Source organism: Sporobolomyces koalae (genome assembly GCF_050403365.1).
Source record: "Sporobolomyces koalae JCM15063 DNA, S_koalae_JCM15063T_v1_ctg34, whole genome shotgun sequence".
Classification (NCBI taxonomy): domain Eukaryota; kingdom Fungi; phylum Basidiomycota; class Microbotryomycetes; order Sporidiobolales; family Sporidiobolaceae; genus Sporobolomyces; species Sporobolomyces koalae.
The window spans coordinates 137,565-155,736 of NW_027481737.1; the positions used below are offsets into that span (position 1 = coordinate 137,565).

General features: G+C 55.1%; 9 protein-coding genes across 9 annotated transcripts; 5 read left to right on the plus strand and 4 right to left on the minus strand.

Moving 5' to 3' along the window:
• JCM15063_002621 (uncharacterized protein) lies at positions 1 to 2,344 on the minus strand (the record flags this gene model as incomplete). The annotated part of the gene is made up of 4 exons (XM_076680256.1): positions 1 to 489; positions 559 to 945; positions 1,012 to 1,270; positions 1,338 to 2,344. The coding sequence occupies 4 exons, from the start codon at positions 2,342 to 2,344 to the stop codon at positions 1 to 3; spliced, it is 2,142 nt and encodes a 713-aa protein (XP_076532649.1).
• Positions 2,345 to 2,652: 308 nt separating this feature from the next.
• On the plus strand, positions 2,653 to 3,584 carry RSM10 (mitochondrial 37S ribosomal protein uS10m RSM10; the record flags this gene model as incomplete). The annotated part of the gene is made up of 2 exons (XM_076680257.1): positions 2,653 to 2,792; positions 2,855 to 3,584. The coding sequence occupies 2 exons, from the start codon at positions 2,653 to 2,655 to the stop codon at positions 3,582 to 3,584; spliced, it is 870 nt and encodes a 289-aa protein (XP_076532650.1).
• A 269-nt stretch (positions 3,585 to 3,853) lies between these two features.
• JCM15063_002623 (uncharacterized protein) lies at positions 3,854 to 7,788 on the plus strand (the record flags this gene model as incomplete). Its single annotated transcript, XM_076680258.1, has 5 exons — positions 3,854 to 3,938; positions 4,019 to 4,048; positions 4,173 to 4,439; positions 4,511 to 7,332; positions 7,441 to 7,788. The coding sequence occupies 5 exons, from the start codon at positions 3,854 to 3,856 to the stop codon at positions 7,786 to 7,788; spliced, it is 3,552 nt and encodes a 1,183-aa protein (XP_076532651.1).
• A 223-nt stretch (positions 7,789 to 8,011) lies between these two features.
• On the plus strand, positions 8,012 to 9,007 carry JCM15063_002624 (glutathione S-transferase family protein; the record flags this gene model as incomplete). The annotated part of the gene is made up of 4 exons (XM_076680259.1): positions 8,012 to 8,104; positions 8,186 to 8,197; positions 8,283 to 8,394; positions 8,457 to 9,007. 4 exons carry the CDS (start codon positions 8,012 to 8,014, stop codon positions 9,005 to 9,007), a joined length of 768 nt encoding a protein of 255 aa, XP_076532652.1.
• A 52-nt stretch (positions 9,008 to 9,059) lies between these two features.
• Positions 9,060 to 10,269, minus strand: JCM15063_002625 (uncharacterized protein; the record flags this gene model as incomplete). Its single annotated transcript, XM_076680260.1, has 4 exons — positions 9,060 to 9,243; positions 9,315 to 9,499; positions 9,581 to 9,857; positions 9,938 to 10,269. The coding sequence occupies 4 exons, from the start codon at positions 10,267 to 10,269 to the stop codon at positions 9,060 to 9,062; spliced, it is 978 nt and encodes a 325-aa protein (XP_076532653.1).
• Positions 10,270 to 10,449: 180 nt separating this feature from the next.
• Positions 10,450 to 13,227, plus strand: JCM15063_002626 (uncharacterized protein; the record flags this gene model as incomplete). The annotated part of the gene is made up of 3 exons (XM_076680261.1): positions 10,450 to 11,475; positions 11,543 to 12,052; positions 12,130 to 13,227. 3 exons carry the CDS (start codon positions 10,450 to 10,452, stop codon positions 13,225 to 13,227), a joined length of 2,634 nt encoding a protein of 877 aa, XP_076532654.1.
• A 330-nt stretch (positions 13,228 to 13,557) lies between these two features.
• Positions 13,558 to 15,413, plus strand: ARH1 (NADPH-adrenodoxin reductase; the record flags this gene model as incomplete). The annotated part of the gene is made up of 3 exons (XM_076680262.1): positions 13,558 to 13,845; positions 13,931 to 15,016; positions 15,108 to 15,413. 3 exons carry the CDS (start codon positions 13,558 to 13,560, stop codon positions 15,411 to 15,413), a joined length of 1,680 nt encoding a protein of 559 aa, XP_076532655.1.
• A 125-nt stretch (positions 15,414 to 15,538) lies between these two features.
• On the minus strand, positions 15,539 to 17,269 carry NPA3 (GTPase NPA3; the record flags this gene model as incomplete). Its single annotated transcript, XM_076680263.1, has 7 exons — positions 15,539 to 15,660; positions 15,768 to 15,969; positions 16,046 to 16,168; positions 16,259 to 16,478; positions 16,564 to 16,737; positions 16,825 to 16,929; positions 16,998 to 17,269. 7 exons carry the CDS (start codon positions 17,267 to 17,269, stop codon positions 15,539 to 15,541), a joined length of 1,218 nt encoding a protein of 405 aa, XP_076532656.1.
• A 410-nt stretch (positions 17,270 to 17,679) lies between these two features.
• Positions 17,680 to 18,132, minus strand: JCM15063_002629 (uncharacterized protein; the record flags this gene model as incomplete). The annotated part of the gene is made up of 2 exons (XM_076680264.1): positions 17,680 to 18,019; positions 18,125 to 18,132. The coding sequence occupies 2 exons, from the start codon at positions 18,130 to 18,132 to the stop codon at positions 17,680 to 17,682; spliced, it is 348 nt and encodes a 115-aa protein (XP_076532657.1).
• Positions 18,133 to 18,172: the final 40 nt, after the last annotated feature.

Sequence of the window (18,172 nt, forward strand, 5' to 3'; positions counted from 1 at the left end):
TCATTCATTGCTCAACCACTCTGCAAATTCTGCCGCGCTTTGTATGTCACTGCTTGAGGGTTCAGCGACCTTCTTCGCTGTCCGTCCCGTTTTCTTACCACCGCTCGTAGCTTTCCTCGATGCGTTGGGAGGCGCCTTAGGATCGAGGAGGTTACCAAGAACCTCTCGCAGTTTCTGCTCCGATTTCCTGAGTTGTTCCCAGATCTGCATCTCTTCGAGCATCTCCTTCCTCCGTTGCTCGCTGAACGCTTTCTGCGATTTCGAGAGTAGTGCAGCTGAAGAGGGCAGTGTGCGGGCTTTGCGTTCGAAAGGAGGTAGAGGTGACGACACTATCGAGTGGAGCATGGATTGACGGCGGGTCTTGCGCGGAGATGGTACTGCTCTTCCAGGCGAAGCGAATGAATATGCAGTAGCTGAGGTTGTTGGGGCCAGTGTAGGAGGTTTGAGCTTCTTGCTGTGCAAGAGTTTGTCGATCAGGTAGTGCAACCACTGGCAAAATGTTTCGAGACCGCTCAATATCGAATCAGGCGCAGTGTTTGAAAGGTGGCGAAGACTTACGAGGAGATTCGTCTTGGGATGGAATCCTTGCCAGCCACGTCCTTCGCGCTCGACAACTTCCCTCATTCCTCGATACACGTCAAACTGCGTGTCTCCGTGACCATCAAAGATGCAATCGTCTTCGAACCCATCGAACAGAACTGTCGGTTCGACAGACTTGCTCTTCGATCGACTCCGTGATGGCTTTGCAGTCGAGGCCGGTCGGTTTATCCGGGACAGGGTGAAGTCGATCAAGGTAGCTTGAACCGCTGGAGACCTTCGAGGCGAGGTCGCTATTGTGCCTTTCTTTGGCGTCAGGTTGAGCGCCGCAAAGTGATCCGAGAGTGCCGGTTGGGCAGGAGGAGTCGCAGGCGCAATCAGGATGTTTCCCCAATGAAGATCTCGATGCTGAGCGAAGAGGTCAAACGTTGATCAACCAGCCTGTCGGGCACACGAAAACAAGGACGGACTTGCCTCGAATTCGAGTTCACACTCAGCCCTCCCAAGCTGCTCCACCACTTGCTCCCAAATCTCTCTTGCCTCTTTCCAATTTCTCAGCTTCCACGACTCGAGATCCGTACCAGCGTGATCCAACAGGATCAGAGCGTAGAGCTGCGAAGGAGGCAAACTTGATGGTCGGATCTGATCGTCACAGGCGGGTTTCTGCGACGTCTTGAATCGATCCCACGCAGCGAGCAAGGATTCTGGGTACGATCCTTGAACGAGGAAAGCGCTGACCAATGAACGGATCGACCATGTTAGAGTGAGATGCTTGCAAGAAAGCGAGAGGATTTGCTCACCCTTTGAACCGAACGAATCCATCGACTCGTCGATCCTGTCCTCCGAGTAGCTTGCTGATCTCGATCTCGCGATTCACTGCGTTCCATTCGCTCAAGAATGGCATGTCCCCATCAGGTTGCTCCCTCTCCATGTTCCTTTCGATCGCTGCAATCGGGATGATTTTGACTACCATCGCTTCACCACTCTGCGAGACGGTCGAAAAAACTTCCGAGTACGACGCTTCGCCAACTTTTATCCAAGGATGTCGCTCTGTCGACGGAACCGAGAACGGTGGCAATGGTGAAGAAACGAAAGAGGTGAAATCGTAGGGTTTTGTGGAATCAGGATGAAGCGAGGAGGAAAGAAGGGGGTTCAGGGCTTCGGGAAACGGCAGATCGGTGAGGAATGGAGAAGGTAGAGTAGGGGAAGATGCGTCGTCTGAGATGTCCTCCTCCTCTGATCGTTCTGACGCGAGCTCATCGTCCTCGAGATGGATCTCGGCCGAATCGCTGAAGGGACTGTCGGTATGGTCTGCTGCATCTGCTTCTGACTCCGAGCTAGGGCGATCATCTTTAGACAAAGATGGGTGTGTTCCTGGTGTTGAGCGACCCGAGACGGGTTTAGTCCGCAAAGGTGTTCTGTTGAGGTCTGCTGCCACGGCCTTGCACGGCTTTTGGGGCTCTTCGACTGCCTTGACCGAGTCGACTGATCGTCGTGATTTCGTTGTGATTGTCAAGCTGAATCGCCTAACAGGAGCAGCGATCCTGTTCTCCTTGTCCGGCAGTGCAGCTTTCCGGACGACTGTTGCTTTAGGAAGTGCACGCGGCTTGACCGGCACTTCGTCCTCGCTCTCATTCTCGCTGCTGCTGTCGCTCCATCCACCCGACTTGACCTTGATCTTGACCGACGTTGGCTCGTTTTCGATGCTTGAACTGAGGTCGGGTTGGCTCAAGACAACTCGCCTGTTGACAACATTGGTCTTGTGCTTTCCATATGTCTTGTAGTGCTTGGTCGAGGCGCCAAGCATCGTGTTTTGATCAAGTGGTAGCCTCGTTGATGTCAAAGTTGAGTGATATTGATTTCGCCTTCGCGTATGCAGATCTGCTGAAGGGGATTATCGAGTCTTGCAGCTGCTGGTACGCAGTCGATAGGCTACGTTCTCTGCTGGTGGCAAATCTTGTCGGCAGAGTACGAGGGCGTGTTGGAGAGATTGCAAACGCGACAACAGAAGGAGCGTAATGTAGACCCTACAGTATTCGGGACGGTGTAATCTGTTGTAGCCTGTAATTGCGAGAATACGTTTGCTGCTTTTGACTTCATCTCGACTCGACCACGATGATCCGCGCGACAAGAGCGTTGAGCAAGATCGCCAGAGTCCGGTACGCCTCGACTGCTACCGAAGCAAGCACAGCGTCGAGTGCGAGCGTGCCTCCGCCTTCATCTGCTCCTCCTTCTCAAGCCTCATCTCCTGCCCCGTACGTCCCTCTGATCAGAGTCATGCAAGCGAGAAAAGTCTCACCGATGTCGTCCGCGGCAGCTCTGGGTCTCAACCGCAAGCGACTCGGTCGACATCGGCAGTCGCTGCCTCGCCCTCTCCTTCACCCGCCTCGGACCTGTCTCCAGTGTTTGGTCGACATGTGCCGCTGCCACAGACCCACGGAGTACACGTTGCAACGCTCCATCTTCGATCCTACACCGACTCTGTACCGGACCTGCAATTCTTTACTTCGTTCGCGTTGCGAGCCGCGAAAGCGCTAGGCCTGCCAACTTCGGGTGCGGTCGCACTCCCGACGCGCACATCGCTGTTCACGGTACCGCGTTCACCCTTCGCGCACAAAAAGTCGCAACAGAACTTTTGGAGGAAGGAGCACAAACGCGCGATCAAGGTGTGGGACGGCAACGAGGAGATTGTGCAGGCATGGCTCGCGTACTTGCGCAAGGAGGCACTCGGAGGCGTCGGTATGAAGGCGCAGGTGTTCACGTACCGACCGGTTGGATGGGGCCAAGCACTCGGTCAGGGTCAGGTCGAGGGCGACGCTGGGTTGACCGCGCAGGAGGAGGAGTTGCTCGAGTTGTCCCTCGGCGAGGGTGACGTCGAGCGCCTCGCGAAGGAATTGCAAGAGGAGATCGAGTCGGACATCAAACAGGCCGAGGGACAAGAGCAGGAATCCGAGCCAGTCAAGACTGGACCAAAAGAGGCGGAGGTAGTGGACCAGGATAAGGCCGTGCCTGCAAAGGCCGCTAAGGCCGCACCAGAGAAGCAGTAGGCGTACAGTACTCGCATTGGACTCGCAATATATACGTATTGAGACATTACAGCAGAGTCCGTTCCGATATTTCAGCTGGCGCGCCTGACGGAATGTCTACGGGTGAGCATCATACGTGGATGTGAGTCTAGCTCTCCGAGCTGGTATGCGAGACGAGGCAAATGTCTCGCAAATGGCGTGTCATTTGTCGAGGATCGCCTTTGCAACTTGGCGCATCGACTTCTCCGCTCCGGAAAAAGCTGCCGTCACCGCACCTCACGACCGGCACGATGGAGCCGCCGCCACCCGCGAATGCGCAACCAACACCTCCAACTGCAAGCCATGGCTCAGCTCCGGCAGCAGCAGCGAAGCCAGGTGAGCGAGCCGCTGCGCTTCGGACAGACTGATCCGACTGAACCGGCGCTGACTTGGTTCGAGATCTCGCCTGTTCCTAGATCCGACCCCGACTCTCCCGCCGCGTGGCTGTACGTTAATTTCCGTCGAGTAGAGCGTTGCCGCGGGCCACGAGCGGTGTGAACCGAGTTTCCGCCGCGGTGCATACACTGACGTTTCTGTTTTGTCCCTCGCGCCTTCACCCTCGCCCTACAGATCCCGGCTACTCGTCCTCGGCCGAGAAGAGCCTGTTTCCGAATTCGATGCCCGTGAGGCAAACCCTGCCTGGGATCCGATCCTTCTCGCCTGGCAACCCGCCGTCGCAGTCGCCTCAGCCGCCTTCGCTCAACTACCCGAAAGCAACGCACTCGGCGCATTCTCCTACCGAGCATACCTCGCCAGCTCAGCAGCAGCACCAACCGCAATCGCAAACCCAGCCGCAACAGCAGCAGCAGTCGCATTCGAGCAGATACAGCTCTTCAGGTGAGTCTTCGCACCCGACTTCTTCTTGTGACAAGCGAAGCCTGACCTCAACCGTCCTTGCCCTGCCTTAGCACCTCCATATGGCGCAAGCTCTCTGCCCCCCATGTCTACCGCCAAAGCTGGCTCTCCAGCTGCACACGCCGGTGCTACTACGCCAACTCCGCCCATCATCCCGCCTGCTTCGTCACCGAAACTGACCGCAAACCCACCTGCTTCGTCCTCGTCCTCGAAACCGAATGCTGGCTCGCCTCCGCCAAGCCGTCCCAGTCTCCCGGGACTCAACCAGATCTCGCCACGGATGTCGGCGGCAGGACCTCCCGCCACCAGCCACGCTCAGGGTTCTCAGCCACAACCGCAGCAGCAGCAACACCAGTCGCAGGGACGAGACGTGAGCTCGCCCTATGGTGCAACTGGCGCGAGGCGGAATCCGATGAGCGTCAGCTCGATGCTGAGCGGGCCTCCACGCGCAAGCGGCGTCGCAGCGTTTACGCCTCCGTCCTCGAGTGCAGGACCTCCTCAACCTCCAGTGTTGCCTCCAATGGCCAGCTCATCGACCGACTCGAAGCCAGTCGCGAAGAATGGATCCGGACAGGAGTTACGCCCGAGTGGGCAAGCACGCTCTCCGATCTTGTCGAGACCGACCGCGACCGGTTCGAGTCTACCGTCATTCCGACCTCCGGCTCACGAGACAAGACCACAAGCGAAAGCGACTTCGTCGACGGTTGACAAAAAGGAAGAGTCCCCTGCTTCAGCAACGTCCTCGACTCCTCAGCCAGCGAAGCCTGCGTATCCTTCCTTGCCAACAGCATTCGCGCGCGAGAGTCCTTACTCGACGGGCCCGACAGCCTCTCCGAACGCATCAGTTCCGCCGCAGAATCAGCCACCGCCTTCCGCCGCACATGCAAATGCCCATGCCGCCAAACCTGCGCCCGCTCAGCCCTTCTTCCCGAACCTTGCCGGCTACAGACCGCCTCCGTTCCCGGCAAATGCAACTCTCAGCTCTGCAGGCAACCGACAACCTCCGTACGCTGCGCCTGCCGCGAACTCGAACCCTTCGTCGACAACGAGTACGCCTCAACACCATCAACCGCAGGTCCAGGCTCAGACGCAATCGCAGCCACCGCCACAGCCACAACCTCAGCAGCCGTCGCATCACCAAGGCAAAGGAGCTTTCTCGTGGCAGCAAGGATACGGACAGCAGCAACCCCAAGCGAGTCCCAAGGTCGAGCATCAGCACACGCACTCGCACCAACATGCCCACTCCCACCCGCTCTCGTCGCAGGGCCACCAACACTCACATCCTCCACATGTTCAAGGTCACTCTCACCCGCACGCTCCGCCTCCCGCGAACCAAGCAATGAGCTCCAACCACCAACATGCTCACCCTCAACCTGCTCATGGCCACCCAACTCACCAACATTCTCATGCAAATCAGCAAGCGCATGGTCACTCCCACTCTCACTCCCACTCTCACCCTCATTCCCATTCACACTCGCACTCTCACTCGCACTCTCACTCGCACTCGCACTCTCACACTCACCCGACTTCGACTCCGACATCTACGAACCATGCCAGGAGGCCTTCTGCCAATGGTTCGATCGTTCACTCTCCTCAAGCGAACCGTACGCCAGGAGGAGGTATGGTCAAACCGAGTCCATCGAATAACGGGGTCAAAGCTTCCACAGGTTCAGGAGGAGGAGGAGCAGGTAACGCCGGTCCTGGTGCACGGTTCTCGAACCTCATGGATGGAGCCTATGGACAGTCGCTCCGCGAGAACGGTCCAGGAGTGCTCAACAAGGGTTCGGTGCCGAGTGCACCTCCTACGGCTGCATCTGGTGCCTCGACAAAGCCCTCGGCTTCGTACCCACAGGCGCCGCAGAAACGGAGACGGTCAGAAACCACGCCAATTGTTGCTCCCCAGCCGGTCGCTGTCTCCAAACTTGCGAGGGCATCTCCTTCCTTGCCATCGACTCCAGCACCGCCTCCACCACCCCCTTTCACGCACACCGAATTGCGACTTGCAACTGTACGACCTCCACTCGTTTCGATCGACAACTCTGCGATCGATTCTTACCTCGCCGATGCTGCGAGTCGCTTCACGAAGGAAGGTCAGCCTCGACCATTTGCAGGACGCAAGGTCTACGACCCGTTTAAACCTCCTGCCGAACTTCTCGATGGCGACACGCTGCGAACTTGCGTTGGAGGAACTGTCGAGGTGGTGGTTCCGACCTCACTCCTGCTCACACCGCCACTGGCTACGATCCATCCTACCACGACCCCGATCATCCGGTCGCGGTGTACCGTTCCTCCCGTCTCTCCTCCACCGATCGCGCTCTCGTTTGGTCCTCCATCGGCGTACACGGGCACTCCGTTGCCTGCGACGTCCTCGACAACTCCGCTTGCCTTGCCTCCTCACTTGTACGACCTGCCTGCGTTTCAGACCCGACAAGTGTGGGGCACGGATGTCTACACGGACGACTCGGATGTCCTCGGGATCCTCATCCACAGTGGCTGGATCAGGCTCGCGAGGCGCGAGAGGCGATTGAGAGCGGGAGAAGCGGGAGCAGGAGCCGACGCGATCAAGAGAGCGCAAGAGCCTCTCGCTGAAGCGGTGCTCCATTCGGAGACGAAGCGCGTCAACGAGGTCGTCAACGAAGTCGCGCAGCATCCAAGTACAGAAGACAGTAGTCGAGAAACGCAGGAACGAGGGCGGGAAGGAGATGATCGTTCGACGAACGACACTCTTGCTCCTGAGAACTTGTTGATCACGCTCGGGATCGTCCCGGCGCTCTTGCGGTACCAAGGACTGGAACGCGGGGGCATCAAGAGTCGCAGTTGGGGTAATGGGCACGACGGAGTCAGTCTCCAAGTCGAATCGATTGAACCTTGTACCGTGAGTCTTGATCTTCCCCTACGGAGCCCGAAGAATTGGCCCCGAAAAGACTCGTCCAGTCAACAATTTGCAATGCTGACTTTTTGGACGGTCATGGATCTCGTACAGGATGAGCCTATCGAACACGGACGCAAGAGTCTTCGCTCGAGGGCAGCGATCACTTCGGAACAAATCTCGCTCGATCGCAAAACGGCTTCAAACCCTCATCCTCACTCGTTCCTGCCTTCGTTTGATGATTCGGTCGATCGAATCGACGACTTGCCACTCTATGCGAGACTCGCGGAGCCGAAACGCTTCAAGTTCAGTTCCGATGGTTCGGATGTCGAGGATCTCGAAGTATCGGATAGTTTCACATTGGATTTCTTGACGGGTACGGGCACATTTGTGGGGATTGAGCGTCAAGCAGAGAAGCCTCGGATAGGCTCTCAAGGGGATGTTGAGATGGGAATAGAGTAGTAGTGTAGTCTACTTTGGATCTTATTTGAAATTTCATGGCTCCACGTACTCTCAGACCTGAGTTGCTCGGTTCCAGTGCGCTCAAGTGCGAAACTTGCTGAGGCGTGCTCGGTCAATGGTCAATAAAATGACGCATTTCTCGCGGTACAAGCAACCTCCACTTTTGTGCAAAGTCTCTCTCCGGATTCCGGATCACTTCCGTTATCAACTGGCACTCTCGGAAATGCCCGATCATATAGACCCGCCTCATGCGACAGGCGCAGCTGCTATCACTGTCGAGAAGCACCAAACGAAAGACTCGCTCGTGTTTCACTCGGTATCATAGATCCTCTCGTCTTTGTCCCGAACTCAAGGCAAGCGCTGACCTGCGTACGATTCGGTTCGGTTGACTGAACAGGGGTGGTTCTGCGTGAGTTACATGGAGCTAGCTCGTGCAGCTACCGCTTTTCCCCACATTCGGCTGACTTGAGGTACTGCCGTTCGCGACGGTTTAGCCTTTCGTTCAGAGAGTCTGGATTGCGCTTGAAGAGAGGAACATTCCTTACCAGTACAACGAGATCAACCCGTACAAGAAGGAGGAACATTTCCTAGCGATTAACCCAAAAGGTACGGTTTGAAGTTTGTTCCTCCTGATAGAGAAGATTTAATGGCGTCGATACATCGAGCAGGTCTCGTCCCCGCTCTCGAACACGACGGCAAAGCTCTCTACGAATCCCTCGTCCTGCTCGAGTACCTCGAAGACGCGTACTCTGAAAATCGCCTGCGTTCGGCAGATGCGATCGAGAACGGGCGCGTTCGACTTGCTGCGAGTCAAGTGTCCAACGTGCTCGTACCTGCCTTTTACAAGCTCCTGCAAGCGCAAGATCTGCAAACGCAGCACGAAGCGAAGGAAGCATTGGTCAAGGCGTTCAAAGACGTTGAACAAGCTTGGTTCGTAAAGGAGGGCGATTGGGCGAGGGGTTCCGAGTTTGGACTACTCGATGTCGTGATTGCGCCGTGGATCGTTCGGTTGGACATCCTGGTCGAGCATCGCAATTTCGAGATTCGCGAACTCGGACCCGACCTTGCTCGATACGTCGACAAGATTCTCGCGAGACCGAGCGTCCAGGACACGACCAGCGACAAGGAGGCATACAAGAGCGTCTACCAGAGGTATCTCGACAACACTGCCGAGAGTGAGGTTGCAAAGGCGACCAGGAAAGGCGAGTGGCTCAAATGAACGTCGACGAACGTGGGTTCTTTCGGTAGTTGTACAGGTTTTTCCTTCAGTTTCAACCCCCTTCTTCTGCAATCGCTCGGTTCCACCCGGTCATGTAGGCAGTCTTGAGCGGATTCAGTTGCTCGTTCTCTTCGTCGTTCAATTCTCCATTGACGCCCGTCTTGCCCTGGTTCAACCAATCCTGAATGTCGGCTTCGTCGAGCTCGTCCTCGTCTGAATCATCATTCCCTCCAAACCTGTATCGAATCCGAAACCAGGATGATCAGAAATCTCTTTTCATGCGAAACGAAAGAGAAAAAATATTGACATGAATCCTCCGAGTCCAGCGTGACCTCCGAGTGCACCTCGCAACAAGTTGCCCGTCTTCTCTGGTCGTTTCTCATCGAGTTCCATCTGTTGCGCTTTCCGCTCGGTCGCGATTCGATCCCGTGCGACCGCTTCCCGTTGCAATCGCAGCGATTCGGTCAGGCTCATCGAATGAGGATTCAACAGCTGCAAGGTTGACAAGATGTGGAGGACAAATGCTTCAGATCAGCCCTGACTCGGTTTTCCGCGGGAATTGGGGGAACTAACCTGTGACCGTGCAGCGATCCTTCGTTTCGTTTGCGGCGAATTCGCTTCATCTGCGAGTCCATTCTCGTACACTTCCTGCATATCTGTTGCAGCGAGTCTTGCTGTGTGACCGTTCTCGTCCTTGACGAGTTCAGGTTCGTCTTCGTTCTTGATGTGCGTTGCGTCGAGTTCTTGCTTGATCTCGTGCATCTGTACGAGCTCGTTCAACCTCGCCTCGATCCGGGCTTGTCGCGAACGCAACCTCGAATCTCCTCCGGGCAAATTGGCAAAGGTTGCACTGACAGAGCATCAAAAAAGCGCAGAGGTCAGCTGGACTGGGGAACTGGAACAGGAGGGAGATTTCACGAATAAACTGACGGGGAATTGAGGAGGCGTTCATTCTTGTCCAACATGTCTTGCAATTGCTCGATCGAGCATGCAGACAAGTCGCGTTCTTTGCCTCGGGTATCTCGCATCGCGGCGTTGTCCGAGTGTTGGGCCTTTTTCGGTACGAATGGCGATTTCTTCTCGCCTCGTAGCATGCGAGCATGGTTGCGTTGCTGTGCGAAATTGTTGGGAGGTAGTTTCGGTTTGAACCAGGACGCAGACGAGGATGAAGCAGAGGACGAGGACGGGGCGCCATGATCGGAAGACGATGCCAGCGGTGGGAGCGGTTGCTTAGGTTTGTTTGGGAGTTGGAGGCCGTGCATTGCGCCGCCTCGTGTGAATTGATCCGGGTACCAGACGTTGCGAGGTGTCAAGGCGGGGACAAGCGCCGAGAGACGAACATGTCTCATCGATGCAATATGATCGTGGCGAGCTTCCCTCAGACTAAACGTCTTCACAGAGCATCAGCGACAGAAATCTCGCGTGCGACAAGTGCAAGCAGGATGGAGGGCTCTGGCGGCAGGCCTCCACGCACGTCCTCCCTGCAACCTCCTCAAGCAGACACGCAGGGTGCATCGCCTCGTCCGGATCCCCTCTCAATCCCCGCCCATGACGGCACAGACTCGCTCTCGTCGCACGACTTTGTCGACGACCAACCGTGCATCACAGCTCGTCCTGCACCAGAATCTGAAGACTCTCTTCCGTCCTACGACCAGACTCGGAGGTCAGAGCCCAACAATCCTCGCTTCGGCAGATGGAATGACTGGATCGAGAAGCGCGCAGCTGAACGCAGGCACGAGAGGCAGGAATCGAGGCAAGAGGGTACTCTCGAACCGACCAGCTGGGGCCTGCCCGACGACAGCTCGCCTGCTGCAACTATCCTGGACCCTTCGCACGCTCCCTTCGATTCGCAAGAGCTCGCGGTAGCGAGGCAGAGGGATCAGCTACAGGAAGAGAGGATGTCTTCGAACCGGTACTCGGTGACCAATCCCGACTCTATGCTCCGCCCCGCCCCAGCAGGCTCGACTTCGACGGAGCGTAGGTCCCGGTCGAGCAGTGCAGCGTCATCGCCGGGTACTGGGGCAGCGGGAGTGTCTAGGTTGACAACTCACATCTCGCTCGAACACCTCGGATCCCGGTTCGACCGAGGACTGCCTGAGGAACCGCTTTGCTCGACCATGCTTCCGACTCGCGCACCAGCTCGCAACCAGGTCGAGCCAGATCGGTTCCTCTTGCTCGGAACCGCACAAGCGCTCTACGTCGCTGATCTAGAACCGGCGCTGTCGACGAATGGGCCCTTGCACCCGCCACCCATTGCATCCGCGCGCCCACATCTGCGCATTCTGCCGCTGTGGCATGGACTTGGCGTTCAGCAAGTCGACTGCTTTGTCGATTCCCCAGTTCCTGGCTCGGAAGGTGCGAGAGGTCTAGTCGTCATGGTCGTCGGTGGCGAAGCGGGGGGAGTCGAGATCAGGATGTGGAGTCTGACTGCCATCATCAACATCGTCAAGTGGCGCATCTATACCGAAGTACGACCCGGGATCTGCTTGTACTATCGAAGGAAACATGGCCATTGACATTCTCCTCACCCTGCAGTCATCGGTTCCCTTGAATCTCGCCGTGCCTTCGAGTCCAAGCTCGAGCAGTAGTCACGCTCGCAACGCATCTCTAACAACAATCAAATCGTTACTTGCCACAACATCCCCAAAAGGCAAAGGCAAGCATGTTTCGGCCGAATCACCGAATCGGGACCAGCTTGAGTCCCGTCTCCGATCAACCTCGAATGCGACCACCGAGCTGGACTCGTTACCACGCGAGTGGGTCAGCTCTGCGATTACGTTGCCCCTGCCCAAGACCGCTACCGCAGTGCTCTTCTTCAAGCTAGCGAGAATACCTCGAGCTATATCGGAGCCATTCGGCGAAGCACGAGATTCGGACGAATCTTCTGAAGATGAAGATTGGACGAACGAAGAGCTGAGGCAGAGGAAGAAGAGACTCGAAGAAAGGAGCAAGCTATTCCTGCTAGTTGCGACCAAAGGTGTCGTCTATGTGTTCGAGAGCTCCTTCCAGAACCAACGCGCGTGGAAGCTGACGAGAGAGTTGACTGTGAGTGTTCCAAACCAAAACAAAGGCTCACTTGATTGCCAGAGAAGAACCTGATTCGAATTCTACTGAGATTCTAGGCACCCGCGACCCCTCGGTTCATGCAACTCGTACGTTCCCCGAAACCAAGCGGTGACGCAGTACAGGCATCGTTACACCCTCCACGTCAAGCTCTTGGCCAATCTACGCGATCGACAACTACGACGTATCCTTCCGACCTGTGCTTACTGCTCGGCACGTCCCATCGAACCGTACTCGTGCGCCTCGATGATTGCAGTGTCGTCGAGTTGTCATTACCGACTCCTTCTCCAGCTGTCGCACCCACGGGGTTGTCGCGGCCGCGCTCGAGGTCACTCACGAATTCGATCAGCTCGACCTCGTCCTCGAACGGACACAGATCTACCGCTTCCTTCAGCTCGAGTTTCAAGGACAATGCGATCGTACGCAAGGTGCAACAAGCAATCGAGAGCAAGAACCTTGGGAGTGTACCGGCTGGAGTACGGGGCGAGAGAAACATTGCGCTTGGAAAGAAGGTGCACGATTCGAATGGCTCGACGGAAGATCTGAATCGCACCGCTCCAAGGGACGAGGTCGCAAGATGGACCGCAAGCCAAGAACTCTTCATCAAGACTGAACACCATCGGCGCAGTTTCCAAGTCCTGACTCGAGGTCTTTTCACCCACATCTGCTCGAATCCACTCGAATCATGTGCAAATCTCGCCTCGCATTCAACCGAAACCATGATCGCGCTCAATCCGGTGTTCACGTTCAAATGGCCTGCACGGGTTTACAAGGTCGAGCTCATTCTGACACCTAGATCACACGAGTCGCATCTCGCTCTGATCGCTTTCACCTCGACGGGGATCTGCGTCCAGGAAGGATTCGTGCCGCACGAGACAGTGTTTGACCCGAATTCGTCACGTCCATTCTTCATTCCAACTCCCGCTTTCTCACCCACAGCGGGATCTTCTCCACTCGCAACTTTGAATCGCCCGTCCGTGGAAGACGTCGACGAGCTCGACTTGACGGCTTCGGCATCACTCGACTTTGGAGCCGAGACGGGTCCATTGTGTGAATCGCATCAACTTGTGTCAGGATCTAGCAAGGGATCTCGGTACTTGTACACGAGGTCGAACGCAGATTTTGTCCTGAAGCGCATCGTTTCGAAGCTTTTGTAGCAATTCGCGCTTCAATATCCTTTCTACTTGCTCTACCTGGCTTTGAGGACTGATGCAATGTCTGCTGGCCCGAACTATCGCGTGCACATCAACCCCATGTAACTCGATTTCGTGTTCTGGACCTAATGTCGAGCTCTGTTCCTCTTCCCCGTACATCTGTCAAATACTGTGCCTGTACCTCTTCACACCTCGCTTGACCACACTCATGAGTTTCCCGATCATCGAAAGTTGAAAAGTTTCTCGGTCGTTAATCAGTTCGCATAGGAGAGGGTCTCATCGGTAACCCTACTTGTTTCGCTTGTGATCAACAAACCACTATATACGGCCAACATGCTCGTCCGGATACCTCGGCCGCCACGAGCGTTCGCAGCCTGTTTGAATCGTTCAACTCGTTCCTCCACTTGGTTCCGATGCGCATCTTCGACTTCGACTGTGAACCTCGAAAGTCGTCCATTTCGAATCGGGATCGTGGGAGGTGGACCGGCAGGGTTCTACGCTGCAACTCGACTCTTGTCTCTACCGGGAACGGACCAGTGCAGAGTTGATCTGTTTGAACTGTTGCCGAGCCCTTTCGGACTCGCCAGGTTCGGAGTCGCTCCCGATCACCCAGAAGTCAAAGTACGTTCAGTTTCTGTTTGTAGGAAGCTAGACTTGTCTTATCGAGGGTGTTCCCTGATGCCGGGTTTACGCTTTCGCCTATTAGAACTGCGAACACAAGTTCGAAGAAACTGCCCAAGATCCTCGATTCAGGTACTTTGGCAACGTACAGATCTGTGGTACGAGTCCCGAGATTGCAACTTCTTCCTCCTCGGCGACGACCGTTCCAAACTTGTCGGCATCTCCCCTTGCCGTCCAGATCCCCCTCGAATCGCTCCGAGAACACTACGATGCTGTCGTACTCACGTACGGTGCCTCTCTCGATCGACCACTCGGGATTCCAGGAGAGTACCACCTCTCGAACGTACTCTCGGCGAGAAGTTTCGTCAACTGGTACAACGGACACCCGTACCATTCGTCCCTGCTCGCTCCTCTCCTCGACCTATCCAAAATCGAGCACGTATCGATCATTGGTCAAGGGAACGTCGCGTTGGACGTCGCGAGGATCCTGCTGAAACCGATCGACGAATTAAAACCGTTCGATGTGCCCGAGTACGCGATTGAAGAACTGTCGAGGAGCCGAGTCAAACGAGTCGAAATTGTCGGTAGGAGAGGGATCACTCAACTCGCTGCGACGACGAAAGAGTTGAGAGAGATGATCAACTTGGAAGGAGTCGCGTTCGATCCGTTGTCTCGAACGACGCTCGAACAGGCGACGAGAGATGTCGAACGCATGGGAAGTCAAGGGAGACCGAAGAAACGGGCACTTGGGCTGTTGCAGCAGGGTAGTAAAACTCGTGCGACGACGGGATCGAATGGCAAGAGTTGGAGTTTGGAATTCCTGAGGTCGCCCACCGAGCTCTTGCCCGCGCCCTCCTCATCCCCTTCCTCTTCGAAACGAACCGACACCCTGTCCCCGCTCGCATCGATTGCAGCTGCCGAAAGAGTCGGAGCAGTCCGGTACGATTTGAACGAACTTGTCGATCCGAGCGCCAGTTCGACTTCAGGCGACTTTTTTGATCCGTCGCGATTAATCGCTCGACCTACTGGAAAATCGATCGAGGTTCAAACCGACATGGTGTTCAAATCGGTCGGGTATCGATCGATCGGGTTGCCCGGGTTGCCATTCGACGAGCGGAAAGGAGTCGTGCGAAACATCGAGGGCAGAGTCACGAACAAACACGATGAGCTCGTGAGGCATTACTCGATTTTTTCTCTGCGTACTGGTTCCTGGAAACTGTTTGACTGACGCGCATGATCTTCGAAAATCCCCAATCCCTCAGCTCGAAGGGTTGTACACTTCGGGGTGGTTGGCGAAAGGACCTAATGGAGTGATAGCGACCACCATGTTCAACGCGTTCTCGACTGCTGATCTCGTCGCATCGGATCTCACCTCGTCGACCAAAGTCGCGAAAGCGACGAGCGATCGATCAGTCGATGACATGATCGAGAGGTTCCGAGGAGACAAACGTTGGGTCAGTTGGCAAGACTGGCAACGGATCGACAAGGTTGAGAAAGATCGGGGTCACGCGAATGGGAAATTGAGGGAAAAGATCACAAGTGTCGAAGAGATGTTGAAGGTTCTGTAAAACCTGGACCTCTTCTAGATTTGTTTTACGACTCTCTCGCTTCGCTCGTCGTAAAACTTTGCAACCTAGAAGAAAAAATCGTGTCGGATCACGATATGAACGACGTTGCATGGTCAAGAGGCTGATCAAGGTGCAGGCCAAACGGTCCCATCGTCGCCTTCGACAACTGTCGATCCCGGGGTTGTACCGGGCATCGTCCCTCGCTTTGGTTTCGTCGTAGGCAGATCATAGTAACCCGTTCTCGCACCTGCTCATAGCAAGAGAGAATTTGACCCGCATAGTGTCAGTAATCGTTTCAACAGGAAAAGTAAGACGAGTGGTCCCTCCCAAACAAGAGAAAAAAGGGGTTCGTACTGGCATCGATGATCTCGCCTTCATCATCATCACTGTCTTCGTCTTCTCCTTGATTCGGATCGAGGTATTTTTCCAATGCTGGATTCACCGCGCCCGTAGATCGTGACTGTTTGGGTTGTTTGGGATCGGATTCAGAAGAGATCGACATGTCTTTCAACATTCGATCCATGCTGTCGTTCTGCTCGACCGCTTTTTTCTTTTCCTGAATAATTCCAAAGCCAATCAGTGGATCGTAAAAGAAAGAGAGTTGGAGAGAAAGTCATGGTTTTTTTTCTTACTCGTTCTTGCACAACCTTGTCGAGTTGAGGTTTGTAGTCGGTTTCGTATTCTTCCCTCGCTTGTCTCACCGCTTCAAACAATTCGGACATGCCATCTCCCGTCATTGCCGAAACTCCAACCGCCTTGCAAATGAGAAGAAGAAAAAAGAACGTAATTCGTCAGTCTCGCTCTCGGCAAGAAAAAAAACAAGAAGAAAAAAGAAGAACACTGACTCTCAAGTGTTTGTAGAATTCGTCCAGTACGAGACTCATACTGTTCATGAGACTGTCCATGTACGCCGGTCCGTCCTCCTCTCCATGAGTCTTGCGACGTTCCATGAGCGCGTCTTGGAACAGTTCGAAATCTCGCATCCAAGTCAATGCGAATTGGTGAGGTTCGAGATCCGTCTTGTTGAACGCGAGGATGAACGGTAATCGAGTCTTGTACATGATCCTGGTTTCGTGCAAAGTTGGTGAGCGTCTCAATTCAAAAGGGGATCAAACGAGAGAGAGATAGAGAGGAATGGCAAGAAACTCACGAGCAGGCATACAACATGTTACTCATGAATGTTGCAGGTGCGGTTGTCCTAGGAGTGTCGACCACGTACACGACGACGGTAGGAACGGCCGAAGCGAGTGCGTCGGTAATGATTTGACCTGAAGCCGACCACGTGAAGATTTCAATTTGTCCCGGAGTGTCCATCAAGACGTAACTGTACCCAAGTCGATGCAAACGTTTCCCCTTACTTTGAGCGACTGGACAAGACGAGGAGAGAGAGAGGGGGAGGGAGAGAGCGTACTCGACTGAATTGGAACGGTTCTCAATATGAGACAGGACTTGATCAAACTTGGTCGTAAACAAGTTCAACGCGGTCATGATTCCTCCATTAGGTCCAAGGTTGTACCTTTTCCGTGAGAAAAGGTTGAGCGGCTCTTTCTTTGAAGAATAGGGGAGGGGGAGATTCATCCTCACTGTTGCATGACTTGTTGGTAGTCGACCGTGTCTCGAATATCAATGTTGCAATCGAACGGCAAGTGCATGACGGCCGGGTCGAGGTTGACGACATAAGGTGGAGTGTCTTGAGAGTGCAAGTAACTGTTGATCCTTTGCATGAGGGTCGTCTTGCCTGAACCTGCCATGCCGATCACGATCATGGCCGTTGCTCGTGGGGATGCTTTCGCTTTACCCTTGGCTTCGGTCGAAGCGACAGGCGCGGTCGAGGGACCTTGATCTTCGGTACTCATGTTTTGCTCCGTGGTAGCTGCTCCTGTTGCTGCTTTTGTTGAGACGTGTGTACTTGTCGTTCGAGCCTGTCGGTTAATTGGCGATGTTGTAGATCGAGGACTTTCAGAGAGCAAGATGTTTGGATGATCAATCTTTCGGACAGTCTCACTTTTTCCTTCAAACAGAGATTTTGACCGGCAGCTTTCCACGGGACAGGGCAATAACAGTCGACTACGTGACACACAAAATCGCGAGAGAGACACATATTCGAGACGACGAAGCGAAGGCGGGGTATACATGTCAAAAGGGACACATCAGGGTAGGAGTGATACGGAACAGCGACTACTGCGCTCTCGATTGCCTGTAAACAAATATAGATCGGCGGCGAATCAGCGGCACGGCGAGCAGTCAAGAGGCGCTGAAAACAACGTTACCTGTACTCCTCTTCGGCGTCTTTCGCGTTCTCCTCGATCTCGGCAACGACACTCTTGAGCGCACCGGCGGCCTGTTCGTGGAACTCTTGTTGCGCCTTGAGCAACCTGCTCAAGTTTCGGATCGGTTCCGGGTTCTCGAGCACCGAGCGCATGAGGTTGATCGCCGTTTCGGTACACGTGACCAAGTGTTCCTCGGCCTGTTCGACCTCGAGTCGAGCCTGCTCCTGTTTCGCGCCCGAGCTGTTCGAAGCCGCCTTGAGGGAAGCGCGGGTCGCATCGAGTGACAATCGAGCTTGTTTGACGTTCTGGCGCGACTTGATCGCCGCTTGAATCGAACTGTTCAACGTCGCAGACCACGGCTGCAAAAAGTTTTTCCTATTGTGGGGGGGGGGGGGGGGGGGTTTGGGGGGGGGGGGGGGCGGGGGCGGGGTGGAGAATTACCCAGGCATTTTTTTAAATGATGTTTTGAGGTTGTTTTGGGGGTTGGGG